Here is a 27,512-nt window from a genome sequence, read left to right on the forward strand (position 1 = left end):
TTATTGTTATTTTTTTGGGTATTATATCGTTAGTTTATAAAAATAAAATAATTTTTTACTCTTATGTTTATAAAGTAAATAGTCTATGTTTAACAAAAAAAAAAAAAAAAAAGGGTAAATTTGCCTGGATATATAACGCGATAAAGATAAGTAAGGCTCCGTAGTCAAATAAATGGTTACTGTGTCAGAAGAAAGGAAAAGAAGAATTTAAAACCATTTTGGCATCACGAGGAAAGTAGCTCCCGGAAGGTGTTGTAATACTCACGTTAATGATATTACTAATCTCTATTAATTTCCCTTTTTTTTCTAATTAAAGCAGTGTGTATGTATTCTTCTTCTTCTCTTACAAAACTAAGCCCCATTACAATCAACCGATTCAGTAGTGGACCAAGTTTGTAAACACATATATATAAAAACAACTACGTACATCTGCCGGTCCAATTTAACTACAAGTCTCTCTACTACATCGGTTCGTTTTATCAATGTATCTATGTTGTTATCCGTTTGTTAACCATTTCAATTTGTACAACTATCTATATATTTCTTAAAGAATCAGTATATGTTAGCTGGTGAAGATGGTGAAGAAAGTATAAAATCATTACAGAAATGAGAAAATATATATTTGGATGTTCCATATTAGTCCAACCAAAAAGTATTTTCGAGGATTACATTACATGAACCAACCAAAGCATCAGATAAAAGAAGAAAATCAAACATCAATTTCGCCGAAAAAGAAAAAAAAAAAAAAAAAAAAAACAAGAAGGTGGATTACATCAATTTCGCCGTACACATGGGTCTAGATTACATTTCTTTTTACTAGATTACAAATTTTTTTTTTTTACCGTGAATGATGATGGTCAATAGCAAGAAAACCAGTGAAAACTGAACCGGAATCATGCCATTCTGGTCATTACCTCTTGAAGAAGAATCTTTGTATCTATATAACACGATTCTGTCTTGGTTAAGTTCTTTGCCTTAGCTGCATCTTCAAGCTGTGAAAAAAACACCATACCAACCACAAATAAGCATATAGGATAAGTCAGTAAAAAGAAACAATGCTCGCTCGCATTAGTACTGTTACCTTTTCGAAATTGTCGAACAATCTATTGGCTAAATCGGTGAGAGGTTGCTTGTCTTCAGAGGCAGCAGCAGAGATGAGATTGTCGAAATCGTAGAACAAAAAGGTGGATTTAAGCCTTAAGTACTTTTTGACATAGTTTAAAGTATCTGGTCCGATCAAATCCTCCATTGCTAACAGATCAAAAGCATTCTTTTTAACTCTATACATTCTTCCTTTCGTCCCTATATCAGCTATATACACTCCTTTCTTTATGAACGTTCTCGTTCCCGTCTGCTCATTCACGATATCTGTACAATTCGAATTGAGGCAGTACATAACCGGAAAATGCGTGAGTAGAATTCCGGTATAATTCAATTTTTGTATGGCTCAAGATGTCCAAACTTTTCAACAAAAACCAATCAAGAACCGAGACAAAAACATATAGTATTATCAGAGGAGTTTGGAATACAAGGGGTGCATACTGTTGTAAATAGGAGGAATTGGAAGAGGACCATCGATCCAAAACCCGTTGTCTTGTGCCAAAGAAACATTATTTGCGCCGAAAGTTCCGGTTACGCCTATTGAGACAGCAAAACCCAATGTCATCCGCCTTGTGATCTGCACTGAATCCGGTTCTTGAAATTCTACGGTTCTCTTGCAAGCAAACCCGCTGGAATGTGAAAATTTCGGAACAATCTATGACTTATTTCTTTCCTCAGAGAGATTTTGATTGATTGATTGATTATGTGATGTGAGAATGTGTATGCGTTTTCTTTGTTTCCCGCAGAGAGTTGTTAAGGTATTGGAACTAGCTGGAGGAGTGATGGAAGAGCTCGCGAGCCCTTCTGGACCCAAGAAAGAGTTCGTCAACAGCCATTGCCGAGAGTTTATGCAATCTATGAAGGTTTCTTACTGACTCCAGTCTCTTCTTCTTCACTCCCATTTATGGCTTTACCTTATGGTTTTATGAGTGATGAACTTCTGATGGATTATAGTGTTTTGATAAAACTAGCTTATAGAAGAACGTTTGGGCTCATTGACACAAGTCTAGATTAGTATTCTTTCTGCTCTCTCACCATATTTGCCTTCCTTTTTTGAGTGTTGTTCATTTGGGCAATTTGACACAAGTCTATATTAGGGTTCTTTACATTGCCTGATCAAAGTTAAGGGATATCTTTATGATTTTGATTCTGGGCTTTAGTCTTCATGACTGCCACTGCATTTCGTTTTGCGGTTAATGTACTTTTTCTTCTTTGTCTAGTGAACATATATGGTTTCATGTCTCACAGTCTCTATGTTTGTATTCCTTTCCTGTTTTTATTTTCATATTTCATAATACACCTCACCGTTCAAAGAACATTTGGGCTCTCATTTGACACAAATCTAGATTTTAGAGATCATTACATTCCATGAACAAGCAAAAGGCTTTTCTTTTCCTCTGGAGTTTTGATTTTGGGTTTTCTGTCTTGAATAAATTTTGAATCTTTCAGCTTCATTGTCTGATCCATGAACTTCTTTATCTTGGACTGTACATATAATGTATCGCCAATCCATAATACAATATGAAAACTTGCAGGATATTCAAGTGACACTAAGGGAAGAGATCAAAAGCGCTTGCGAGTACCGCCCCTTTGAGAAATGCGATTACAACGCTAGAATAGCTAATGAGATCTGCTTCCAGAAGCTTGAATATGTTCTCACGCAGCTTGATGATCTGAAACAAACTGCTGACCGGTATATTTCTTTTGATTGAGCTCGCAACTCTATGCAGATTTTCTCATGTTTGTGGGATTTTACAAGTTGTCTCTGTCTTCCTTCGATATTCATATTCATAAAAGCCTTACTTGAAGAATTATCCTAAACCATTGTGCTATATAGTCTCTAGATCAGTGGTAGGTTATCCCAGTAAAGTTTGTCTGTTTTTTTGTAGCATGAGTGCCCTAAAGTTTGTCTGTTTTTTTGTAGCATGAGTGCCCTGTTGCACACAAGTAAGATATTCTCCTACTTACTATATTAGATTTTGCAAAAAAAAAAAAAAATTAGGTCTTTTTGGTTTAAATAAAAATCTATCTGCAATGAATTCGCAAGAGAGAACCGGATCAATTTTATTGCAGTTAAATGTATTTTATGCTGTATCGATCAAAAAAAAGTTGGGAACAACTCGAGTTAACAACATAATTAAATGCAATTCACCATTCATACGTAAGTGGTTTAAATCAACAACTGAAGTTTCCGGTTACATGTGATTGGAACCAAAGCCGGTTCATGAGAACCATTCGCAAATTCCGGTACGATTTGTTGAGCTACTCGTTAAAATTTCGAACCAACCGGACGACAAGTTCCCGTACTGAGATTACGCGATGAGATTGGATAGTGGCCTAGTGGGTACCTGAAATGTCACGCGCTGGCCAACCTTTTTTGAATTTTAATAAAAAAATATTATTCTGCCATATTGTTTTTAAAAAAATAAAAAAATTGTGATCAAATCAAAAATACGAAATTATTTGAAAAGTCGGACATGTCTGCTTTGAATACACAATTCACATTCTGCAAACAAAAGAGCCAACATTATGTTTGTTTCTAGATCATATATTCATATTACATGATTATAACGATGAAGATAATTTATATGTCTCTCATCATTATAATCAGGTCTCTCTATTCGTAAAATTCTAGTATCTAAAATGAAATATCTTTATCAAACAAATATGTGATTATAACGATGAAGATAATTTTCAGGCATTTGGTCCAGTTTGACTTCACTTCATCGCCCTTTCGTTTTGGAACCCGGCCGGCTGATTGTTAAGATTTTCTTAGGAGATAATTCATATATTCGAATATAATAGACTCACACTTGTCAAGAGTATATTATTTTATTGTATAAACCTGGTTGAATGTAATAAAAACACGTACCTTGCTTCATGATGGCTGATGGCTGATGGCTGATAAATCACAATGATAAAAGGTTAATGAGTCGCACTTTCAAAATTATAATATCACGAAAATAATTGACACTAAGAATACATATATTTAGGAAGAATAAAATAACTCAATTTGATTTTAATTAGTGTATACATTTTGAATACTAGTCGTCTTTTTTATTTCTTCTTCATGGTTTATGCTTCTAAATAGACAACTAACACATTTTCAAAATTATACTAACAAGCAAATAATTGACACTAAGAATACATACAAATATTTAGGAAGGAAAAAATAAACTCAATTTGATTAAGTAGTGTACATGTTTGAACAATCTTCTCTTTTTTGAGTTTTCCATGGTTTATGCTTATAAATAGACAACTAACACCAAGGTTTTCTTACAACCCTCACAACTCTATTCAAACATCTATCTAGTGACTACTCTTTCTACGATAACCCCAAAAAACTCAACAGGATGAAAGTAATTACTTCTCTAATCTCTTCCATTATACTTAAATTTATCCACAAAGACTTCCATGAGGCTTACGCAAGAATGTCCCTCCTCGATCGTTTTCTACTTCTTGTAAGTAAATTGATCTTTGCACATAGAAGCACATCCACACTTTTACACTTTGGAATGGGATGAATTGAAGTTGTTATCGATACGTTTTTTTCCTTTTTCCTTTTTTTTTCTTTTTCCACACAACACTTTCTGTTACTAGCTCTATTATTATTATAAATCTAACGTTTACATGGCCGTGCAGATCGTCCATGCAGTGGATAAGATGGTTCCATGGCATAAGCTTCCGGTTTTCTTGGGTTTAGCCTATCTTGAAGCACGTAGACATCTTCACCAAGAATACAATCTTCTCAACGTCGGTCAAACTCCGGTTGGAACACGGTTTGATCCTGCTAATTTCCCGTACCGGACTGCTGACGGAAAATTCAATGATCCTTTTAATGAAGGCGTCGGCAGTCAAAATACTTTTTTCGGAAGAAATTGTCCTCCTGTCGATCAGAAAACAAAGGTAATTACGTACATATGTGTGTTTGGATTTTAAATTAATCAATTTGATAATCAAAGAATATAATCTAAAATGAATCAGTTAGACTTCGGTAATTTATCAAAATCATTTTTGATTTGGAGAATATATAAAATGCTTTACATGTTTTGTTTCACGTCTTTGGATGAAAAAAATAAACTAAGCAAACCAATTAAAATTGGGTAATTAATGACTTTATGTTATGATAATATTGTTAATTTGATATCAAACATTAATTTATTGAGAAGTTTTCAATATTTAAACACGTTTTATCATTTTAGCAAATTTTGAAATATTCAAAGAAAATAAATTAAGCCTGTTTTTGTTGTGATATATTATTCTTGAAGTTACTGAGGCCAGACCCCATGGTGGTGGCGACGAAATTATTAGGAAGGAGAAAGTTTATCGACACAGGAAAACAATTCAATATGATTGCAGCTTCTTGGATACAATTCATGATCCATGATTGGATTGATCATCTTGAAGACACTCACCAAGTTCGTCTTTTTAATTTTCAATTTCATCCATTTACGTCATATATATGTTTTTTTAATGAAACAATTCAATTGATTCAATTTGGTTTACTCCGGTTAAATATTGGTTTACTTAGATCGAGCTTGTGGCTCCAAAAGAAGTAGCGAACAAGTGTCCGTTGAGCTCCTTTAGGTTTTTCAAGACAAAGGAAGTCCCTACCGGTTTCTTCGAAATCAAGACTGGTTCGCAAAATATCCGTACACCTTGGTGGTAATTATTTTATTCTAACCTTATTATATAAATCACTAATTAAACTGTGTGAAGGATCACTAGAATGTGTTACATATTATTACTACACACTTTTTTTTTTTTGGGGGGGGGGGGGGGGGGGGGATCATTTAAGTTTAGAAAGATTCAATTGTTTTTATTAGTTTTTTCGTTTCGGTTCTAAATTATGACTCGTTTTAAATTAACATTTTAGCATTATATCTAAAGATGATATATATGGACGACGTAAACACACATCCATGCACACAAAATACGTTTAATTATGTACTATGTATGTATGAGGACTGCAAATAATTCAGAGAAAAATTAATAAATTAGGGATTCGAGCGTCATCTATGGAAGCAACTCGAAAACAATGGATAGAGTGAGAACTTACAAAAATGGGAAATTAAAGATATCGGAGGAGACGGGTCTCCTTCTCCATGACAACGACGGCATAGCCATCTCAGGCGACATTCGTAACAGTTGGGTTGGCGTCTCCGCTTTGCAAGCTCTCTTCATCAAAGAGCACAACGCCGTATGCGACGCCCTCAAGGTTCAATATATATATATTTTGTTAGTAATGTAGAATTGTAAATTACGAAATCTGAATATTTTTGTACATGCATGATACACCCTAAAAGAAAAAACTAATTAATCCAGTTTGAATACTTTATTTTAAATATATAGGATGAGGATAAGGATTTGGAAGACGAAGATTTGTACCGGCACGCGAGGCTAGTGACCTCAGCGGTGATAGCCAAGATTCACACCATAGACTGGACAGTGCAGCTTCTAAAAACCGACACTTTACTTGCTGGAATGCGAGCAAACTGGTAATCAACAACACATTTTTTTTATCATTCATAATTGATCACGTTACGTACACATGGTGCAATCTAACACTTTTAATATTTATATTTTGTGATTTTATAGGTACGGAATACTAGGAAAGAAGTTTAAAGATTCTTTCGGACATGCAGGCAATTCGATCTTGGGAGGTGTCGTGGGTACGAAAAAAACTAAAAATCATGGAGTCCCTTACTCTCTAACCGAAGATTTCACTAGCGTCTATCGAATGCACTCTCTCTTACCTGATCAACTCCAGATACGTGACATTGACGATGTACCCGGAACTAATAATTCTCTACCGTTGAATAAAGAGTATAACTCTATATATATAAACATCTCTTTTCTCCTATTTTGAAGTTTCCAAAAAGTTTTTTAAATGGTTTTATTTCTTTGGGTTTAGGATTTCTATGATACATTTGATTGGTCTCAAGGGAGAAGAAACCATGTCTCAGATTGGATTCACTAAGCTAATGGTCTCAATGGGTCACCAAGCAAGTGGTGCCCTCGAACTGATGAATTATCCAATGTGGTTTAGAGACATTGTTCCCCAAGACCCCAACGGCCAAGAACGTCCGGACCACGTTGACTTAGCTGCTTTAGAGAGTAAGTCAATCTGATCTCTCAGCCATTCATTGTTGTCTGACTTGAATTCTCACTTGATTGGTGGATTCGTCGTCGATTATTTTAGTCTATAGGGACAGGGAGAGAAACGTCCCACGGTACAACAATTTCAGGAGAGCAATGTTTATGATTCCGATTACCAAGTGGGAAGATCTAACCGAGGATGAGGAAGCTATTGAAGTGCTGGATGACGTGTACCATGGTGATGTGGAGGAGCTTGATCTTCTCGTGGGACTTATGGCAGAGAAGAAGATCAAAGGTTTCGCTATCAGCGAGACTGCTTTCTACATTTTCCTCCTCATGGCCACAAGGTATATCATCTGGTTGTTATAATTTTTTTCAAACCAAAATATATACTAGAATAGAAAAGCTGAATCTAACACTACTAATTTAAACAGGCGATTAGAAGCAGATAGATTTTTCACAAGCGATTTCAATGAAACAATCTATACAAAGAAGGGGCTTAAATGGGTGAATACTACAGAGAGCCTCAAGGATGTGTTTGATCGTCATTATCCTGAAATGACCAATAAATGGATGAACTCCGAAAGTGCATTTTCAGTTTGGGATTCTCCACCAGTTACCAAAAATCCAGTCCCTCTATATCTCCGAATTCCTTCTTAGATCATTCTAATTAATGTGTGATCTATGCACTTTGAATGAATTTTATTTGTTTATTGGTATTTTGTTGGTTGTGAGCTGTGTGTTATTGTAAGTTATTTGACATCATTCATATACTATATAAAGAAAAAATTTCATATATCAATAAGGTGTTTGTTATTAAGTAGTAGATGTAATATATATAATTTTTACCATTTTAAGTTTCATTATTAAAAGAAGAAGGACCACTTCCCCAAAACTCGTTCGCCCTAATTCTCTCTAACACGATAATCGAGATGCCGCTCATCTCATCATCTTCCGACGCCGGTAGAGCTCCGGCTCGCCGGCGTCGGGATCTCTCAGTATCTCCGATCGCTCTCTACTTCTGCCTGCAAATCTTGTTTGTGTTTTTGGTTTTTTTCACCGGAGTCCTCTTGAGAATTCAGATCTCTGCTCCGGCTATGCATCAGCTTCATCCACCGTCCATCGTTCCTCTACATCCACTCTCCTCTCTCAGCGTAGCTACTCGACTGAGTACCCTACTGCCTGAACTCACCCCTCAACCCCTCGAATGGCCTGATCTCCTTGGTGTTAATCTCTCGATCTGGACTTTTCCACAGTCAACCATAACATCTCACCGATCCTCGGATTTATATCCTCTCTCCAAGTGGTTTACTTGGCTGCAGCTGGACGGGAGCTCTGTGTTGACGCCGGAGCCTTTAAAGATCTTGACGAAGAACATAATAACTCCGGCTGCTTCTGTCCCAACCTCGATATCTCTTTGGCCCAGGTTTGCTCCCCAATCTTACTTTGGAACCCTGGTAGATAGTCTACTCTACTTAGGCTATGATGCATCCCTGCACTGGAATCTCCCTCGATCCGCCTATACTTGCTTTATATCAAGACCAAATTGCTTAGTACCGGTGTTATCTGCTTGGTCAAGACGAGGTTCCCACGATAGCGGAACATTGGCTTCGTTTAATTTGCTTGAGAACCCTTTGTGTCGAGTTCAATGTGATTCCAGGGATGATCTCTTTGAGGAAGACTGCTTGGTGAAGCTTGGCATTATGACCCCACCGTTACAATGTTGGGGTTACCTTGCCTTCACCAGCATCTTCTATCCACCTCACCCGACTCCTGAACCCAATCATGAACTTTTTTGCATCTCTATGGAAGTACCGCTTATCTCTGCTTGGTCAAGACGAGTTTCTCTCGGTAGCAGAACATCGGTGGCTCCAAAGTTGCTTCTTAGATTATTTTGTCGAGGTCAGTCTCTTAACCCTGTCCGGATGCTTGCGTTGTGTAGACATATCTTTGAATCTGATCCGACAGCCTGCCTGAACACTATCTTTGAACCCTTTGAACCCTTGCTTCGTTTACCACCATTAGATAGAAAACTTGGGTATGTTGATCTAGTCCAGGAACAAACTGATTACAAGCTTTGTGTGGAATTCATTTACTTCCATTGCCATGAGAGGGATGACCCACCTGTTTTGTTACGGCCTGTAACCCTCCCAATGAGAGCCCCGTTTTCATCTTCTTCAACCGCCATGACCACTCTGCAACCATCTCACCCCTTAGTCTCCTCCATGGAGCACACTTTCAACAGCTCCAATGCATCTACCGTAAGAGCGAAGTATGACCACCTTTTGGTCAGGGATTTCCTGAAGCTTGCCTTCAAATTTGAATCCTACAAGACACCAAAAGATCTTTCACCTTTTGCAAACTCCTCAAGGTTGTGCATCTCTTTGGAAGACTCATGTAGTTTTTATCTTTACCTTTTTTGTAACCGTTTGATTCTAAGTTGTAAGAACATCTCTCCTTTGAGATTTTAAGTTTTTAATAAAAGTTGTTTTGTGTTCAAAAAAAAAAAAAGTTTCATTATTAAAACTGAGATTGAAATCAAGTTAAGTTCAAATTAATTTTATCTAATTTTCATATAGACCTATTTTTATATATAAACCACACAACAAATTGAGAAGATTATGTTCATAGACCTATTTTTAGAGAAGATTATAATTATCAAACCCACACAACATACATATTAGAGAAAAAGGTAAATTAGAGAATGACACTAAAACGGCAAGTAGTTTTGTTCGTATGACACCGAACGACACAACACAAGTATCCCAAATCTTCGAACCCTAATAAAATATTGGGCTTTAATTCCCGCCGAAGCCCATCTACATACTAGTCCTTTCTTGCTCAGTTCCATCGCAGCAGCACTCTCAGTCTCAAAGCATATGCGTACGATCATGAGCTGAGTTTGAAATTCGAAAACCAAAACTTCCGGTGAAATCTCTCTCGTTAGATGCGCGTTAGCTGTTCGGATTCTGGGTCTCTGTTGAATTGCTTTCTGGGTTTGTTCTTTGTTCGTTTGACTTGGTTTTAGGGTTTTTTTTTTTTTTAATGTGATTTCGCTAGCTCGGGGTTTTGTTGATTCCTGCAGATTTGGGATTTTAGGGTTTGTGATTGGAATTTAGAGATATATTATAGTAGTATTAATTGGTTTATGGGTTCCACGATGGAGGATGAGAAAGATGCGTTTTACATCGTTCGTAAGGGAGACATCATTGGTGTGTATCGAAGCTTGAGCGAGTGCCAAGAACAGGCTGCATCATCTGTAATTTCTCTGTTTCTTCTATCTTATTCACTGCTGTTTAATTTGATATCTCTGTCTGCATTATTAGGGTTTAGACTTACATAATAATTTGTTTTGTTTTGTTTCAGGTATCAGATCCTGCAATGAGTGTGTACAAAGGATATGGTTGGCCAAAAGGAGCAGAGGACTTGTTATCCTCGTGTGGAATTAAGAACGCTCTCTTTTCTATTAATGCATCTTATGTCAAAGATGATGCTTTTGGGAAACTCATTCCTTGTCCTGTTCAGGTTTGATGCACAATCTTGTTGATCTGAGTTAACATTTTTTTATGAGAGACTGAAAAAGACAGAGTGATCTTAGTTACTTCAGATATATCATACTGTCCAGGAGCATTTACCATGTGTAATCTAAGATTATTCCAGTTGAGTTCTTATTAATTTTCTAAGTTATGTTCTGAACTTTCGATTTTGCATTTCAGCAACCATCTTCCTGCCAAGGAGGCACTTCCAACAAACCTTCCCCAGCTAAGAGATCGCAGGAAATGGTAAAATCTGTGAATCTGGTCAGCTATAGACACAATTCATATCTTTCTTGAAGATAATGATGAAAATTCTTGTGCCTCTACTCTTTCAGGAAAGCAATGAATCGGGTTCATTTTCCCCGAGTCCTGCGCAAAAGCATGTTAAGATACAAAATGACATTGTTCATCGGGTTCCTTCCAGTCTCTTGACTCGGCAACCTATACTTCAAAATGTAATAACACCAAACAAAATATATATATTTCAGTCATATGCTGGGGGTTTCTTTTTGCATCTTCTTAATTTGTAGTCCATCGTTTTCCCTCAGGATTCATGTTCCATTGAGTTTGATGGTGCTTCGAAAGGAAACCCAGGAAAAGCTGGTGCAGGAGCTATTCTCCGTGCTTCAGATAAAAGTGTCCTCTTCTATTTACGGGAAGGTGTTGGCATTGCCACAAACAACGTTGCAGAGTATCGAGCTCTGATTCTTGGTTTGAAGTCTGCTCTCGACAAAGGGTTTCAAAATGTGCGCGTCCAAGGAGACTCAATGCTTGTCTGTATGCAGGTCCAGATAGAATTCAGCCAATTTACTTTTTTATTTTATTTTATATTGTTTGGATCATTCATGATAGAACCTCCTTAATTGTTTTTTGATGACTTGGATTCGTCAATGGAACAGGTTCAAGATGCATGGAAAACCAAACATCCGAAGATGGCTGAGCTGTGCAAACAGGCAAAGGAGCTCAAGAGCAAGTTTAAAACATTCCATATCGAACACATTGACAGGGTAAGCCACCAAACCCTTTTTGGTTTAGCTGCTGATTTGTAGATTTTCAATCATGTTTGGTTTTAAGAGTTTTATTGCGAACAACAATTGAATATTTTTTGGATTCGGTGTTAAGGTAATATGATATGATAATGACCATTAATTGTAAGTTGTCTGCTTTGTAGGAACTCAATTCTGATGCTGATAATCAAGCTAACTGTGCGATTGGTCTGGCAGGTGAGTTCGTTTAAGATCTTTAAAGTTAATATGAATTCGAACTTTTTGTTTGTATTTAAACTGACTCTTGATAGAAATCCATACCCATCAAGCTAACCCGGTTTGAATGTTTGTTTGTTTGTTTGCAATGTGTATCCGTCTAGAGGGTCAAACGATGGTGATTCCAGGCGGCTAGGAGAGATTACTAAATATGAATAGTTTAGTATTACTGTTTTCATGTTTCTAGGATCGTGTCTTTAAACATGCTGTGTGTTGGGATAAACATGAACATGAAGATGAACATGGTGGAACATGTTCTCTTCTCTCTTTTATTCTGTCCCCCAGCTTGTTGAAATATAAGTCACCTGTTCGCCAAGTTAAATTTCTAAGAACACGTTTTATATTATTGTTTCTCTTTTCTTTTTTTTCCAAACAAGAATGTTGTCTTTTTGTTACCCAAGTTAGAGCCATGTGAAAACTGTTAAAAACCAAACAGAAAATTACAAAATGGATGACTAAAAAAGTAAAAGGGCTTGACTCTAGATAAATTTACATTTTACAAACCCACTAATGGCACTAATTTGTATACATTTCGTGTACAAACTATTTTACAAACGTTCCAACTACTTAGAGAATAAACACATTCTGAATCGTACTTGGACATAGAGAGGGAGACATATAGAGAGAGGAGTTCTACACCTACCTAGAAAAGGCAAAAGATAAACACGCGCATATTCTTTATATCCTTGCTACTATAAAACAAAAAAAGAAAAACAATTCATAGATCGATAAGATTTTAGTAATCAGTGGTACAATCAGTACAATCAGATCAGGATAAGAATAATATATATAAATCGACACTTGACCGGGTATGTAAAAAGGCTCTTAAAAACACATCTTTCTGATATATTTATCCCTCGCTTTCTCCGATTCCAGAAGAAGAAGAGAAGGGGAAATCGCCTATTTTAAAGGGTTCAACTTGTTTTAGTCTTCCCGTCTCTGTTGGATTCAAAAATAACATGGATGTCCCTTTTTGGTAGCCTCTGTTTCTTCATGGCCGTCATGTGCTTCATCCAATCCCACTGCTTGGCTGATGATCGTCTTGAACAACAAAAACGAGATCATCGCAAACCCCAATGTATATACGTCCGTTTTGTTGGTCGCTCCATGTTTACATTTGATAGATGTTCCACTTTAAACATTGGATTACAAATGGCAGATCAACCTCCATGTGTATTTTTTGCTGCATTGCTTGAAGTTACTTATCTAGTCCTGACAGCTTCCATAGCTAATTTGCTCTGTAGTCTGTACCACTGCTATGTGTTGACACAAACATGAACATGTTCTGACCTTTCTATGTTGGAGCTTTAGTCACTTGTTCTCTAAGTTAAGAATTGGCTAAAAAACATGTCTATGTTTCTTTCCTTAAAAAAAAAAGAAAATCCTTTTCTTACATTCTAGTTCAATAATTTCCAAATACATTTTGTAATTCAAGGCACTATTTATAGATTCTTTCTACCACATGGACGGGTGAATAAGTAAGCAACAATGTGAGAGAAGTGTTAGAAACCAAACAGAACATAACGAATTGGATCACAAAAGAAGAAGCCAAACTCAAGATATATGGAAGATTACAAACCCACTAATTTTCTACATTTAAACTATTTACATTTTTTTTTTTTACTTGATTGTTTGTATCTTCGTATTAACAGTACAAAGAAAGAAAAAAAAAATTAAACAAAAGGGAAGAAGAAGAAGAAGAAGAAAAGAAAAAAAAAGGGCCTGCTCACATCTCAGAGTTGAGAAGAAGATCTTCCACCATTACTAATGGATCTTGGTTGCCTTAGAAGCTCAATCAACGCCTCGGCCTTTTGCTTAGCTCGACTTGTTCCTGCCTGAGACAGAGCCACTAGCGGAGGTATCGCTCCTTCCCGAGCCACCATGGTTCGATACACAACACTCTCCTCACAGAGCTGTAGCAGTATCGACACAGCCATCTCTTTCTGCCTCTGCGTCCCCGCCTCGACGATCTCCACCAGCACCGGAACTCCTCCTTCCTCCACAATCGCCGGCTTCGATTCCGGCACCGACATCAACAGACTCATCACAAACGCCGATTTATCCACCATGTTGGATCCGAAATCCGCCATCAGTTCCACCAGCGGCTTCATAATCCCAGATTGCACGGCTCTGATTTTGTTCTCTTTGGCCGAGCACAGCGAGTAGAGAGCCGTGGAGGCGTCCTTCTTCGCTCTGAATCCCCCCGTTTCCAGAAGGTTCACGAGGAGAGGGATGGCTCCGGATCTTCCGATGGCGACTTTGTTGCCCTCGACCTGGGATAGACGGAGGAGAGCACAGGCGGCGTTCTCTTTAGCAGTTGGTGTTCCCATTTTCAAAGCCCTGACGAGGGGCTTAATAGCACCGGAAGAAGCGATGAGGTCTTTGTTCTCGTCGCAGAGAGAGAGGTTCAAGATCGCGGTGACGCCGTACTCCTGGAGCTGAAGATCGGAAGAGGAGATGAGAGAAATCAGAGGCTTGATGGCGCCGGCTTTGGCGATTTTGATCCGATTCTCAGGTTTGTGCTTGGATAAGAGCCTGATCTCCATAGCAGCCTGCTTCCTCAGGTCATCGGAGGAGGAATCGAGAAGCGCAACGAGATGAGAGATGAGATCATCGGAATTGTCAGAGGAGCAGGAGAGAAGGAGACGACGGCTCTCGGAGGAAGCAGTGGGAAACTCGCCGGATCTGTCGCTGTTACAATCGCTGAAAGCGGAGGAGGAGTCGTTGACACTTAAATCGCTGAATTTGCGGCCCATGTAGGTGAAGCCGCCTCCTCCTCCTCCTCCTCCTCCAGGGCGATGGTTCTCCATCTCCATCGAGAAATCAAAATCAAAGGAGCATCCAAAATTAAAGCTTTAGGGTTTGTCTGTCTGTCAGGAATATTTGTTTCCGATGTGAATTGTATTTTAGTTTAGCCCCAAAAGGAAGGAAGGAAGCAAGGAAGAAAGAATGAGCTGCCTGCCTGCCTGCCTGCCTGCTGCTATAGACGAGAGAAACAAACAAGAGCAATTATAATAATAATATAAGATGGATGGGCTTTTTTTAAAAAAAAAAAAATTATTTTTATGTTTTTGCAATGGTATTATTACGAGGCGTTGTATATCTCCACGTGTCTAGACGTGAATTTGGGCTATTTCCAGGAGATGATAAGACCCACTATAAACGTGGGCTTTAATTTCTATACAACGTGGGCCCACTACTCATGTTAAGTCATACAAGTACTGTGTGTATAGGAAGGAGATAGACGTGTTGTTTGTTAATAGATTTGATCTCTCTCTCTCTCTCTCTCTCTCTCTCTCTCTCTCTCTCTCTCTCCTCCGTGGAAACAACAAGCGAAAGGTATGCGCGTCTTCTTCTTCTCTCTACTTCTTTCTATCGGAAGTCAAAAATGTCTTTGACGTTTCTGGAGAGGATTTGGAATTTCGATAGTGGATTTTTTACGTGTGAGGATTGCTGCTACTCACTTTAGAGTTGGGTTTGTTCGTTTTCTTTTTTTTAGATCAACTAAATTCGAATCCTCACTGCTCTCTTTTTGGGCTCTTAGATCTAATTTGATTCTGAGTTATGGATTGCTAGATTTTAACAGATCTGCTTTGAATTCACTGAGTTAATAATTATTATTATGTTTCTCTATCCGAACCTGTTGTGTTCGCTCCAATCCAACAAAAATTTACCGGAACAAGGGCTGTATGTAACTTAGTCTTTCTCATAATTCATATAATCAGTTAGATCATGTTTATAGGTTTCTCCAAATTTATTTTTAATGTTTTTTTTGACCTTTGATTTTTTTTTTTTTGTGTGTGTGTGTGTGTGTGTGTGTGTGTAGGATAAAAGAAGATGGATTCCAGCAGAGGTCAAGGTGGTATCCAGCAGTTGCTTGCTGCTGAGCAAGAAGCTCAACACATTGTCAATGCTGCAAGAACCGGTAATTATCTGAAACTCTTACAACGTACCAAAACTGTTGCCTCGATCGGGCTGCTTGTTTTAAGTGTTCACTTGTACTTTGTCACCTTTAGAATTGGGGAACATAATGCTTGATTATATATAATGTTTTTGAAAATCGATTCACCATGTGTGTGTTTCTTGGCTGCAGCAAAAATGGCAAGACTGAAGCAAGCCAAGGAAGAGGCTGAGAAAGAGATTGCCGAATACAAAGCTAAAACAGAACAAGACTTCCAGAGGAAACTCGAGGAGGTAACAGAATTTTTTTTAAAAAGAATGTCTTTCTTTAGGCAATCTACAAAAACTAGTTTGCGTTTCTCTAAAAGTATTATGATTTGTGAATACAGACTAGTGGAGACTCTGGTGCGAATGTGAAGAGGCTGGAGCAAGAGACTGATACCAAAATCGAGGAGTTGAAGAACGAAGCATCCAGGATTTCCAAAGATGTTGTGGAAATGCTTCTCAAACACGTCACTACTGTGAAGAACTGATGAGATTTATATAATAACCCAAGTATAAAAAATGGTTTGTGTATGATGGTGAAAAAAGTGGGAGTCAATTTTTGAGTATCTGCTCTTCTCTCTCTCTCTCTCTCTACCTCTCTTGTGGTGTTCCAGAGACACATCTCATATGAATATTGCTATTTATTCTCTCTTTCTCTGTGTACTCCTCCTCGTTTGTATTCATACATACATCTGTAATAAGCTGAGAGAGCAGAGGAACTCATTGGATTATTTATTTTCTTATTATTATTATTATCTCTTAAAAAAGCAATAAATCTCAATTGGATTGGGCTTAATATCATAGCTTATGAATAAAAAGAAGCAGCTTAAAAGGCTTGGGCTTTAGTTACCGCGACCAACGAACGAACACAGAAGAGAAGAGTCAGTGAAGAAAGAGAGAAGATGGAGATTTAAGAAACATCCGCCGAGGAAATAAGTTCTGAGCTGTGAGATGAGAAGCGACGGGATCTTGGGTTCGGATCAGAGTCGAGCTACAGCCGCCGTGGTCGCTAGTAGACGAAGATGGCTAAAGAGGCGAGAAACATGGCTCGTGGTGCTCGGTGTTGCACTTCACGCCGTTTACATGCTAAGCATCTTCGACATTTACTTCAAGACCCCCATAGTCCACGGGATGGATCCGGTTCCTCCCAGATTCTCTGAGCCACCGGCCAAGCGACTTGTTCTTCTCATCTGTAAGCTGCTTTTACTTCTCCTCATTGGTTTCATACTTACTCTGGAAATTATAGATTTTAGTAGATTGATTTTGGTTCTGCTCCGAAACTTTTTTCTGGTTATCAGCTGATGGTTTACGTGCTGACAAGTTCTTTGAGCCGGACGAGCAAGGCAAATACAGAGCACCTTTCTTGAGGAATGTAATTAAGAATCAGGGGCGTTGGGGTGTGTCTCATGCTCGTCCTCCTACTGAATCTAGACCTGGACATGTCGCCATTATTGCTGGTTTCTATGAAGATCCTAGTGCTGTCACAAAAGGTTTTCTTATTCTTCTTCTCTATACATACACGCTGGTAGTTACTTACTTAGTCTTATCAGCTTTGATGTGTTGCCAAATTAGTAGCGGCTTTTTAAATGTAATTGTGTTGCTCCCTTTTTTTTTTTCCTTTTTTTTTTTGCAGGATGGAAAGCTAATCCTGTTGAATTCGATTCTGTTTTTAACCAGAGCCGGCATACCTTTGCTTTTGGGAGCCCCGATATCATTCCTATATTCTGCAGTGCCTTACCTCACAGCACTTGGAATTCTTACCCGCACGAGTATGAAGATTTTGCAACTGGTTAGTTTCGTGGTTTAAAAAACTAACTAAGCATCCTATGCCGTATCAATTATGTCTCAGTATTTGGAGAAAAAAATAATAATCTCTAGAATGAACTGAGATGATGTATCTTGGTGTAGATGCCTCCTTTTTGGATGAGTGGTCTTTCGATCAATTTGAGAGTCTTCTCAATAGGTCTCACGAAGATCCAAAGTTGAAAGAGCTCCTCCACAAGGACAAACTTGTTGTATTTCTTCACCTTCTTGGTTGTGATTCCAATGGTCATGCACATCGCCCTTACTCATCAATCTATCTCAACAATGTCAAAGTTGTTGATAAGATAGCTGAAAGGGTTTACCATCTCTTGGAGGATTACTATAGAGACAATCGCACTTCGTATATCTTTACTGCTGATCATGGGATGAGCGACAAAGGTCTGCCTTTTCCTGTGTCATTCCTTTTGTTTTAAACCTTCTCATTCATTAACGCTTTAGGGCATATTAAGTGGTTAGGCCACCAACGATTTCGGAACCATTTTGAGTAGAGTATACTGCTATGGAGTAAGATTGTTGCTCTGTCATTTTTTTGGATGATAGTTTATGATGCTAAGATGACATGTTTTGGGGTTTATATATCAATTCAGCTACAGGTGTTTTCTCGAGTAGATATTTATTCCTGCCTTGCTTTTCCCACTCAAAACTCTGTCATATATGGAATGATCCTTAATATGCTCTTAGCCACCTGGTTAGGGTTTCATCTGCGCCCATCATCTAATTTTCTTTGTTTCGTTTTGAGCTAATGATGGTAATCATACTATATACGAACTTGTTGCTACTTATAGGAAGTCATGGCGATGGGCATCCTACAAACACTGATACTCCATTAGTTGCTTGGGGAGCTGGGATTAAATATCCTAAACCAGCAACCGGAAGCAGTCACTCTGATTCTGTTACTACATTTATTGACAAGCATGCACATGATATGCCCACACCTTATGACTGGGGCCTTCGTCGTGTTGAGAGAGTAGACGTCAACCAAGCTGACATAGCACCACTTATGGTTGGACTTTTCCCTCATTTCTTATGCTCTCAGTCAAACAACTTAAATGTGAATCTGTTCTTTAAAGTTCTTCGTTGTCACTCTTTGTTGATATCTGTAGTCAACGCTATTGGGTTTGCCATGCCCAGTGAACTCCGTAGGAAACCTTCCACTTGGTTATATGAAGTTGAATGAGGTATGTTCTTATACATCATATGAACTCTCTGCTTGTGGTCTTCTGAAAGAGTTTAAGTATTTGTTAATGCTACAATTCTTACATAAAATCCCAGTTCCCTATAGGGTTTTAAAATAGGAATAGTAACAGAAGGATGGCTGGGAGGTCAAGACTTATGGTGCTTGATTGTTTTATGTGTTTTTTTAGGCAGAAGAAGTTGAAGCTGTGCTAGCCAATACCAAACAAATCCTTAATCAGCTTCTTCGTAAATCATGTATCCTTCTGCTCACACTCTAATGTTAGCTTAACTTTCTGCACTGAAGATTACAATTTCGTACTGTAGCATCACTTCTCAGTCTGATTCGTTCCCTGCTTTCAAGCCTGTGACATTGTTCATGCTATAGTACAGTAGTCTATATTGATTGAAAAAAATCTTTGTTCACATTCATAGTTTATGTTTGGATTTTGTCTTGTAGCATTGTATATTTCCTGCTCTTTTTATCTTCGGTATGGTCTCCTTGACAAAATCAGATATAAAAAGCTCAAATTCCTTATTCTTCAAGCCATTTAAGCCGTTGGTCCACCATTCCGCATCGCTGAGTCAGATTGATGAGTTAATATCCGCCAAAAATTATGAAGCTGCAATGAAATTGGCTGTGGACCTCAGAAACTTGTCACTAGAGGGCCTTCATTATTTCCAAACGTATGACTGGCTAATGCTGATGACTGTAATTACCCTTGGATACACTGGATGGATGATCGTACTTGCCCTGCATGTCCTGCAATGTTATAGTTCACTATCAGGAGATTTGTCCAGAAAAGAGCAATTATCTGTGCAGAAAAAAGACTCTGGAAAAGTAAACACTTGAATTATTTGCTTTGTCAAGTTTACTCTTCATTTTTAGCTGTGAAATCTCTGTCTGTCTCATATATTTTGATCACTTTGACGCAGGTATATATATCAGGATGCCTGCTGATGGCAATTCTTTCGGTGTTAAATTTGGTGGAGCATTCTCCCCCTCTTTACCATGCATATATTGGAATGACAGTTTTTCTATGGACACAAATCTTTAGTGAATACCGATTAATAAGAGGATTGTGGAGATATTTGAGGGAGAGGAGGGCTGACTATTTCATCAAACTTCTTTTTGCTGCAGCGGTGTCAGTTGTGATTGTGGAATTATTGGTATGTGTAATCGGATAGTCGAATAGTTTCACTAGAAATCAAGACTTTTTCCCTGATCATTTTTTCTTTCAACCTCGTGCAGGTTCATAGCTTCACTGAGAGAAAGCTTTACACTTGGTTTTTCTTGATAGTAGGTGTTGTGGCTTCAATTTTGTTGCACTTTTCAATCCCTTGGAGATCTGGGATACCAGTTTTTGTCTGTATTTCTTGTTGGTTCCTGTCTGTCTTCACTCTGATGCCAGCTGAAATTCCTGACAATAATAACCTAGTGTAAGTTCTTTCCTCTGATTATTTTCCAATGTTTTGTGGTTAACATGACACTGATGCTTCGGGAAACCAAATTTAATACTTAGCAGATCTAGTTACTTTTGAGCTACTCATCGAGAAAAAGGATTGTTCAATAGAATCACAAGAATAGAAATTATGTTGAACACAGCGTTCAGCATCTTTGCTCTGTAGCGTCAATTTTACTTTTGAAATGCTCACTGTTTGATGTCGGTACTATCTCTTCGTTGCAGAGTTATGAGTGGAGCTATTATTGTAGTAATAAGCCTTGCTGCAAAGTGGCTGAACACACATGCAGAAGGGAACAAATTTTGGCAGAGCATCACTTTCCACGAAAGCAGGACGCCATTGTGCTCCATGCTATATTGCATACAGGTATAAACGATTTCTACTTTTATAACTTAAAAATTTTGGTTCTTCGTCTGATAGCTCACCTTTTCTTCGTGCAAATGGAAAATAGATTTTTTTGGTTGGAGTGTCGTCGGTGATGGTGTTTCTGTCGACAAAGCACCGAACACAGAATCAAGAACTACATTCGTCACACCAGTTCATCAACTGGTTTGTTGCCGGTATATCCTTAATCCTCTGTTCTGTTTGCATAATATGTTTCTTTGTGTTTGAGTCTCCGCTTTTTTAACCGTCTTCTATTTTTTGCAGGTTCTTCAATGGTTCTTCCGTTGTTTTCAGGAAATGGCATCCTTTCACGATTAAGTTCAATATTTCTTGGTTTTGCGCCTCCATTCCTTCTTCTGTCTATTGGGTTTGTCTCTTTACAAGAGTTAGTTATATAATTTAGAGTTCGCTGGTTATATGGATCATTGCGTGTTCTCATGTTTCCACCATTTATTGCAGATATGAAGCTGTCTTTTACAGTGCACTTGCCGTTGTACTTTTGGCATGGATATTGTTTGAGAATGCTTCTCATCATTCTAGCAAAGTAAAAGATTCATCTCTGTCAGAAAAAAACACAGAGGAACATGTTACTATCGGAAGCGATGAGAGATACTTGTTGCTATCTGATGTGCGGATTCCTTTGATTTTTGTAAGTCGTCTTCTCTGTTTCCTTGTTTTTTTTGTTTATTATGATGCGAGAGATTATGAACCTGTTACATCTAAAAAAAATAGCTGTTATATGATTTAGTATATGGCTTGTGTTCTGTAGATGGTTCTGTTCAATGTCGCTTTCTTTGGAACTGGGAATTTTGCAAGTATAGCAAGTTTTGAGATATCATCTGTATACCGGTTTATCACAATCTTCAGCGTAAGTGTATCTGCAACCTCGAGCTTTGAAAAAATCTGATTTCCTTTCTTATAATCACACCATAAGATCTTACGTGAACTGTTGATTGCATCTGTACAGCCCTTTCTGATGGCAGCTCTTCTTATATTCAAGCTCTTCATACCGTTCATGCTTGTCATGTGAGTAATAAATAAATAAACACTGAACCAAACCAAGTAATGATAAGTATAAAAACTAATCTTTAAACCTTTTCCATATCGCTGTAAATTGCAGATGTGCGTTCAGTGCAATAACTAAATTAGTGAGAGTACCAAGACTGGGATGTTACTTCCTTGTGATCTTATTTTCAGACATAATGACAATCCATTTCTTCTTCCTGGTAAGTAAACATTCACAGCATCAACGCAGTTGCTTTTTACCTTTTCTTACTGTACATTTATAGCATCAAGCTACATTCATTCTCTGGTGCATTCTTGCTGAAGGATCAGTAATAGATATCCAAAAAAATATATATATAAATTGCAGGTGAAAAACACAGGAAGCTGGATGGAAATTGGGAATAGTATAAGCCATTTTGGGATAGTGAGTGCACAAGTGGTATTTGTGCTATTACTCTTTGCACTTACCAACCTCTACACGAGAAGCATCCGAGTCAGGCCACTCTCAACCTCCCCTTCTCTCAAAACGCTCTGAAGCGCACAATTTTCAAAACTCCCCGCTAATTTTCTTCTCTGTGAAAGGCGTTGTCAGGAGAGAGATATCTGATGGGAAGTTCACAAATGTAGCAAATGAAACCTTTAGTTAGCACACTTCACAATTTTTCATTTAAAAAAAAAAAATCATACGAAGTTTTTGTTTCAAACTGTGAAGCATTCGCTACGAGTTTTTAGAGAAATCTATAGCTAGTATAAATCTGTTCTAAAAACGTGGACTCTTAACCACGCGCATTATTAGCGCGTTATCACCACCGCCCAAAAATCGAGGGTTATAGTCCACCAAATTTGGGTATTTTCTAAAGTTTTGGAAACCGGGGCGCGTGGAGTTTCTTGTCCCATCAGTTCAAACTTGAACGAACGCTCTTCACAAAGCTGATATAGAAGAATTTATATCATTTTTACATCTAATAATTAAAAACGTTATTACAATCCACATTCAAGTCTTATGGCTTCAATGAGTGCAGGAGACACAGGAGGAGGATCATCAACAAAGCTTTTTGATGATGTTAGATTTATGGAGTTTTTGACATTGTTATTTGGGTAGAAGCTTTTCATTTCTTCTTCTGCACCCCAACCTCTGTAAAGTATCACTTTACTTGGCTCCTGCGACACCAAAAGTGCTCCTGTTTCTTCCTGCAGAATCAACAATTCAACACCAAACTAAATTTTCAGACGAATCCCAGAAAGCATCACTAATTACTGGTTACTTTTATGTTTATATAGTGTGGTGGTTATGAACTGACCTTGAGCTTTGCGATGACTTCTTGCACTGATGTTCCCTCGGCTCTCCCTTTGACGTTTACAATTGCTAGATGGTTTTTCTGAAAATGCATCTTCAGTGTTTTCGCTAAACCGGTTACTACGTTGCTTCTTCCTACAAATTGAAAGGGAGAATAATAGTCATTCTCAATAACTGTAACTATTATGGTTCCATGTCTACCTCCTACAACTTACAGCCATTGATGGAGATAGTCAAACTCACCTACTGCAAAGGGTGGGCGCTTCTTCATCTTAAGGGCTTGTTTTCTCAGAATGAGCCTTTCTCTATTGGAGAGATCTGTGACCAACCCATCCTTTTCGTTTTTCCTCTCTGTCAGAACTGAGATTCGTGAGCCACTTGATGATCCCAGTTCTTGTTTAGGTACCTTTCTCTCAGCATTCAGGTAGCTCTTTCCCGGCTAAAATCAGCACCCAAAAAAAAAGGGGGTAAATAATTAGATATATCTACACATAGAGACAGAAAGAGGAAAGAGACGAGTTTTAGACATTACAATGGATCTATCATGAAAAGAAGACGCCTTGGCAGAACCGCTCTCCGCAAGCACAGATATATTAGCAGTTGAATCGAGAGAGTTTTCCTCATGTCTCTGAGACAAGACAGATTTAGGTTCATCTTCTTGATGCCCATGACTGCTCGTAGTAAATGTGTCTACTTCACCTTCACTGTCATCCTTAGAATATATTCACCAACACAGTCTCAGAATTCAGGCTTAGTAATCGAGAGAATTTATTAATATTCAAGTGGTGTACTTGAAGCTAGGTTTTATCTAGGTGCCTAGTTACCAGGCATATAAATATATATGCATAGTAGCCATTTGCAAGAAACTTCGAGTAGGCGCTAAGAATCTTACCTCCCAGTTTTCTTCACCAGAGGACGATACTGACAAGTCAGAAGAATAGCCGAGTTCAATTTCTTCTCTTGATTTCTCAGGTTCAGTAAGCTGGTTTTCTGTTTCTTCTTGGACCTACATAAAAAATATGGAGAATTTAGAAGATCAAAGAAGCATATGTGTAGCATCAAGAACTGGTATGAGTATACTGAAACTGTAAATAATTACCACTCTGATACTTGATTCCCCATCTGACCATGTTTCATTGGTCACACTGTCCTCGACCTACCCTCAACCAGCATTCAAATGTTAAGACCATCTTTTAAGGATTGTTAAGCAAATCAAGCTGAGCGACGACACGTATGACTTACCAACTGACGGTTCAATTCATCAATGTTGTTCGAAAGTTTCAGCACATGCAGCTTCAATGACTGCAATAATTTGAGCAGAAAATTAATTAAAAAATCACGCGAGGAATTCACCAAATCAATTTGAAGTTTCCAGATAAGATCGTTTATTAGAGCTTAGAGAATAATTTCGTCATGTCAAAGATTTGTTATGATTTTTTTTTACCTTTCGACGTTGTGCCTCCACAGATCGCTTCAGCGCCTCTCTCTTACTGAGAAGTGTTTGAGGTCGTAGACATGGAGGCCGCTCATAATTCTTTCCACGATACACAATAATTGCATAGCCCTTACTCACTATCTCCACAGCAACTAGTATGCCACCACTTTCTGCTTCCAAGATTTCTGCTACTTCGTGAGCAGCTTCGATGCTATGTTCATTACAAATAATTTTCACAAGTTCCCTATACTTCCAATGAAGATGCATGTTCTCTATTGTTCCATCAAAGACGCCTCGTCTACCTTGAGACCACAACAAGAGAAGTAAGAACGGGACAGTTTACACATAACACGTCAAAGAAAGAAGCCCACGAAAGTTACACATTTACCACAGAAATATACATGAACGACGGAAACAGACTTAAAAACAATGAAATACCTAGTAAAAGGAAAGGCTTCATTTTTAAGCCAATTTTCCGTAGCATGTACTTTTCGTCATCAGTAATACCCTCCTTGTCGACATCAGACTGTTGAGGACTCTCTCTACTCTCCAGCTCCGCCAGAATTTTTTCTGCCTTTGCTTTCCTTTCTAACGCCTAAAGAGCAAACTAACCATTAACAACTAAAAAGGTCCCACAAACCACCAATGTTTTCTAGTATAAAACGTATATTAGGGCATATACCATGGACAACTTGATACTAGTTTTTTCAAGGATGTCCTCAGGAGATTTCCGCTGTCTTGGTTTCATTTGATGGGTTTGTACATGATCCTTCTTATCAGCTTCTAGTTCAGTGTCATCTGTAGCAGCCTGAGGCTTTATTTCCTCTTCATTTTCAGTCATCTTATTAACATGCGTACTTGATTTCTCCATGATCATGGTTTGCCTTCTCCTCTCTTCTATCGCAGAAGAAACTGCAAATGGGAGGAAATCCTTTCCTCTGTACAAGACAATGAAATCTTTATCCCGAGATATCAAAGTTCCTCCAGTCAACCACTGCGACAGAATATATTTTTTTGACTCATCAATAGATATCTTCAGTTATATGGGGCGCCAAAGGGCATAATTTCCTATTGTTTGCAAACAGACCACAAACAGTTTGATCATTTTAAAGTAAACCAGCAACCTTTAACTCTTCGGCCATCAGCTCGCTATTAGTGTTCTGTACTCCTCTCTTCACTGCTATCTTGGCAAGCTCACATTTCTCCCAAAGCTTGACAATTGCAACAGCTAGTCCCTGCAAATTTCTATTTCTACCTGGAAGTCACAGAAAAGGTAAGCCAGAATAAGTTAACAATCTTCCGTGTCTAAAAGTAAGCCAAAATCAGGTGAAAACAAGCTCACCTAAAGCAAAATGGCAAGGGAGTGGTCTACCAAGTCTCCTTATAGTGGTCATTTCATCATCAGTTAGTTTTGGACTCAGGCCATATGGGAGAAGGCGAAATGGTCTCCTGTAGTCAGGCACTACGGCTGGCAGAAGATCACCATCTACTGGAAGGGGATCATATGCCCACCAGTCAGTGAATCTTGGACCTAATCCTTCTAGCAATTGGTCTGCTTCTTCTACTAGCTGAACTTCCCCGGGTAATTGAAACCGAACCTTATCCGGAGAACCAACGCCTTGAATTAACAGGGGCTTAACCGTTTTATTAGTAACACTCAGGGAAGAAGATTCTGCAATGGCCAGTTTCTCTCTACTATCAACCATTCCCTGATCCATAGATGATGCTCCTGAAGCAGTTTCCAAGGAAGAGTCATGTGCCAAATCCCGATCAGACACAAAATAAGGATACTGATAATTTACCCCTCTATACAACAAAATCTTGCTTCCAGACCTCCAAATGACCAAGCCTCCAGTTTTCGTCTGAGAGATATGAACATAAATGTTACCATCCATAAAAAAAAAAAAAAAAAAATCAAAACTAGAGACGTCTCATGTAAACGTTAACGAACCTCCAAGACGTCATGAGTACGTTTCATGTTCATTCTGGAAATATCTTCGCAGAAAATCTTGACAACCTCCGTCGTCCTCCATCTCTCATGAATCCCATTCACGATCCCTTCCGTAATCCCAGCCTTTCCGATCTTCAGCTTCTTCGTCAACCTAATCCCCGCCGACCTCTACCGCCTCAGCTCCGCCGCCGGCAATGTCAGTTCCGCCAACGAGGGAACCTTCACCTCCTTCTTCCTTTCAATCTCCGTTTCCTTCTTCCACACTCTCTTCAACTCATGGTACCTGGAAATGGCAGTACCCGACCCGGGCTTCGGAACCGGGTAGCTAGGCGTGCTCCAGCTCGTGTCAATGGTGTGGCCGACCCGGTGAATCGGAAGCTGCTTAGGCAACGGAACGAATATCTCTCCTGGTGAATTTTTACCATATTCTTCTCCGGTAGCCGGCGAGTCATGATTCTCTTCAACGAATCCAAGGCTACGAAGCTTCTCAGCGATTCTCTGGATGGCGGATTGAGGAATCGTCTTCCGATCAGAGGAGGAGGAGCTATGGACGACGAAAGAGTTCGCCCGACGGACATTGCATCGCGAAATTAGGGTTTTGGGAATTGGGAATGGCGGGAAAATTCGATTGGGTAAAGAGGTTTTGGGAAGTATTATGATTAATGGTTGTTGCTGCTGCTGCTGATACACAGGCACCATCATCATTTTTTCGAATCTCCACAGAACCACCACCAAGCTTTGCTTCTAGACTAAAGCAGAGCACACTATTATCCATAGAGGCACGTGATTAAACACGTGATGATTGCATTTAAATACCCAATGGGCCTATATTGTGTGACTGGCCAACCAGCCTATATCCCAATTTGGGTTGTTATTCGGGTCGGGTCGGGTCATTCCGGTTTACCAGGACACCGAGGTTCGAGTTTCTTCTGTTAAGAAGCTTCAATGGCGGAAATTTCCAAATTTCCTCGAAAGAAGTAGGTATAATCTGGTTCGCAGAGATCTTGGAATTGGAAGATTGTGAGATTCTGAGAAT

The 27,512-nt window shown here is 38.6% G+C and overlaps 8 protein-coding genes across 16 annotated transcripts; 5 read left to right on the forward strand and 3 right to left on the reverse strand.

The window, feature by feature from the left end:
* Window positions 1-598: 598 nt before the first annotated feature.
* Window positions 599-1,729, reverse strand: LOC104698669 (photosynthetic NDH subunit of lumenal location 3, chloroplastic-like). The gene is made up of 3 exons (XM_087464269.1): window positions 1,543-1,729; window positions 1,082-1,368; window positions 599-992 (listed from the first exon to the last, which is right to left on the reverse strand). Exons 1-3 carry the CDS (start codon window positions 1,664-1,666, stop codon window positions 894-896), a joined length of 510 nt encoding a protein of 169 aa, XP_087320395.1. The 5' UTR covers window positions 1,667-1,729; the 3' UTR covers window positions 599-893.
* LOC104782586 (mediator of RNA polymerase II transcription subunit 11-like) lies at window positions 1,730-3,136 on the forward strand. The gene is made up of 2 exons (XM_010510625.3): window positions 1,730-1,964; window positions 2,637-3,136. Exons 1-2 carry the CDS (start codon window positions 1,818-1,820, stop codon window positions 2,811-2,813), a joined length of 324 nt encoding a protein of 107 aa, XP_010508927.1. The 5' UTR covers window positions 1,730-1,817; the 3' UTR covers window positions 2,814-3,136.
* A 1,079-nt stretch (window positions 3,137-4,215) lies between these two features.
* Window positions 4,216-8,002, forward strand: LOC104791044 (alpha-dioxygenase 1-like). The gene is made up of 10 exons (XM_087457337.1): window positions 4,216-4,562; window positions 4,744-5,007; window positions 5,370-5,519; window positions 5,633-5,766; window positions 6,103-6,319; window positions 6,454-6,599; window positions 6,700-6,927; window positions 7,016-7,218; window positions 7,304-7,547; window positions 7,635-8,002. The coding sequence occupies exons 1-10, from the start codon at window positions 4,455-4,457 to the stop codon at window positions 7,858-7,860; spliced, it is 1,920 nt and encodes a 639-aa protein (XP_087313463.1). The 5' UTR covers window positions 4,216-4,454; the 3' UTR covers window positions 7,861-8,002.
* Window positions 8,003-10,010: 2,008 nt separating this feature from the next.
* On the forward strand, window positions 10,011-12,344 carry LOC104704535 (uncharacterized). Of its 2 annotated transcripts, XM_019243644.2 has the most exons (9): window positions 10,057-10,196; window positions 10,286-10,459; window positions 10,567-10,725; window positions 10,917-10,982; window positions 11,072-11,191; window positions 11,285-11,521; window positions 11,636-11,743; window positions 11,908-11,959; window positions 12,103-12,344. In XM_019243644.2, exons 2-9 carry the CDS (start codon window positions 10,349-10,351, stop codon window positions 12,132-12,134), a joined length of 885 nt encoding a protein of 294 aa, XP_019099189.1. In that variant the 5' UTR covers window positions 10,057-10,196; window positions 10,286-10,348; the 3' UTR covers window positions 12,135-12,344. The 2 variants fall into 2 exon arrangements, with proteins under 2 accessions (XP_010422041.1, XP_019099189.1); XM_010423739.3 differs by having other exon boundaries at window positions 10,011-10,459.
* Window positions 12,345-13,526: 1,182 nt separating this feature from the next.
* LOC104713104 (uncharacterized) lies at window positions 13,527-15,125 on the reverse strand. The gene has a single exon (XM_010433222.3). It carries the CDS (start codon window positions 14,812-14,814, stop codon window positions 13,732-13,734), a length of 1,083 nt encoding a protein of 360 aa, XP_010431524.1. The 5' UTR covers window positions 14,815-15,125; the 3' UTR covers window positions 13,527-13,731.
* Window positions 15,126-15,187: 62 nt separating this feature from the next.
* Window positions 15,188-16,509, forward strand: LOC104753415 (V-type proton ATPase subunit G1). Of its 4 annotated transcripts, none has more exons than XM_010478869.3 (4): window positions 15,188-15,337; window positions 15,825-15,923; window positions 16,092-16,192; window positions 16,288-16,509. In XM_010478869.3, exons 2-4 carry the CDS (start codon window positions 15,836-15,838, stop codon window positions 16,429-16,431), a joined length of 333 nt encoding a protein of 110 aa, XP_010477171.1. In that variant the 5' UTR covers window positions 15,188-15,337; window positions 15,825-15,835; the 3' UTR covers window positions 16,432-16,509. The 4 variants fall into 4 exon arrangements, with proteins under 4 accessions (XP_010477171.1, XP_087325341.1, XP_087325059.1 ...); XM_087469215.1 differs by having other exon boundaries at window positions 15,241-15,473; XM_087468933.1 differs by having other exon boundaries at window positions 15,245-15,468.
* A 106-nt stretch (window positions 16,510-16,615) lies between these two features.
* On the forward strand, window positions 16,616-22,560 carry LOC104721701 (uncharacterized). 3 transcript variants are annotated; one of them, XM_087465210.1, is made up of 18 exons: window positions 16,616-17,135; window positions 17,242-17,433; window positions 17,577-17,732; window positions 17,852-18,145; window positions 18,553-18,770; window positions 18,871-18,945; window positions 19,132-19,198; window positions 19,456-19,781; window positions 19,877-20,110; window positions 20,193-20,380; window positions 20,629-20,770; window positions 20,856-20,964; window positions 21,053-21,155; window positions 21,248-21,437; window positions 21,558-21,656; window positions 21,756-21,814; window positions 21,909-22,014; window positions 22,161-22,560. In XM_087465210.1, the coding sequence occupies exons 1-18, from the start codon at window positions 16,895-16,897 to the stop codon at window positions 22,326-22,328; spliced, it is 2,967 nt and encodes a 988-aa protein (XP_087321336.1). In that variant the 5' UTR covers window positions 16,616-16,894; the 3' UTR covers window positions 22,329-22,560. The 3 variants fall into 3 exon arrangements, with proteins under 3 accessions (XP_087321336.1, XP_087321588.1, XP_087321882.1); XM_087465462.1 differs by having other exon boundaries at window positions 16,801-17,135; window positions 17,621-17,732; XM_087465756.1 differs by lacking the exons at window positions 16,616-17,135; window positions 17,242-17,433; window positions 17,577-17,732; window positions 17,852-18,145 and adding an exon at window positions 18,355-18,455.
* A 140-nt stretch (window positions 22,561-22,700) lies between these two features.
* On the reverse strand, window positions 22,701-27,259 carry LOC104702873 (CRM-domain containing factor CFM2, chloroplastic). Of its 3 annotated transcripts, XM_087466553.1 has the most exons (14): window positions 26,477-27,259; window positions 26,328-26,387; window positions 25,868-26,254; window positions 25,650-25,780; window positions 25,208-25,519; window positions 24,964-25,120; window positions 24,535-24,827; window positions 24,333-24,392; window positions 24,190-24,246; window positions 23,983-24,096; window positions 23,623-23,802; window positions 23,334-23,529; window positions 23,095-23,225; window positions 22,701-22,984 (listed from the first exon to the last, which is right to left on the reverse strand). In XM_087466553.1, the coding sequence occupies exons 3-14, from the start codon at window positions 26,241-26,243 to the stop codon at window positions 22,775-22,777; spliced, it is 2,217 nt and encodes a 738-aa protein (XP_087322679.1). In that variant the 5' UTR covers window positions 26,244-26,254; window positions 26,328-26,387; window positions 26,477-27,259; the 3' UTR covers window positions 22,701-22,774. The 3 variants fall into 3 exon arrangements, with proteins under 3 accessions (XP_087322679.1, XP_087322339.1, XP_087322984.1); XM_087466213.1 differs by having other exon boundaries at window positions 25,868-26,387; XM_087466858.1 differs by lacking the exons at window positions 25,208-25,519; window positions 25,650-25,780; window positions 25,868-26,254; window positions 26,328-26,387; window positions 26,477-27,259 and having other exon boundaries at window positions 24,535-24,823; window positions 24,964-25,101.
* Between the last annotated feature and the right edge of the window lie 253 nt (window positions 27,260-27,512).

This window comes from Camelina sativa, chromosome 1 (genome assembly GCF_030686135.1).
Source record: "Camelina sativa cultivar CO46 ecotype springtype chromosome 1, ASM3068613v1".
Classification (NCBI taxonomy): domain Eukaryota; kingdom Viridiplantae; phylum Streptophyta; class Magnoliopsida; order Brassicales; family Brassicaceae; genus Camelina; species Camelina sativa.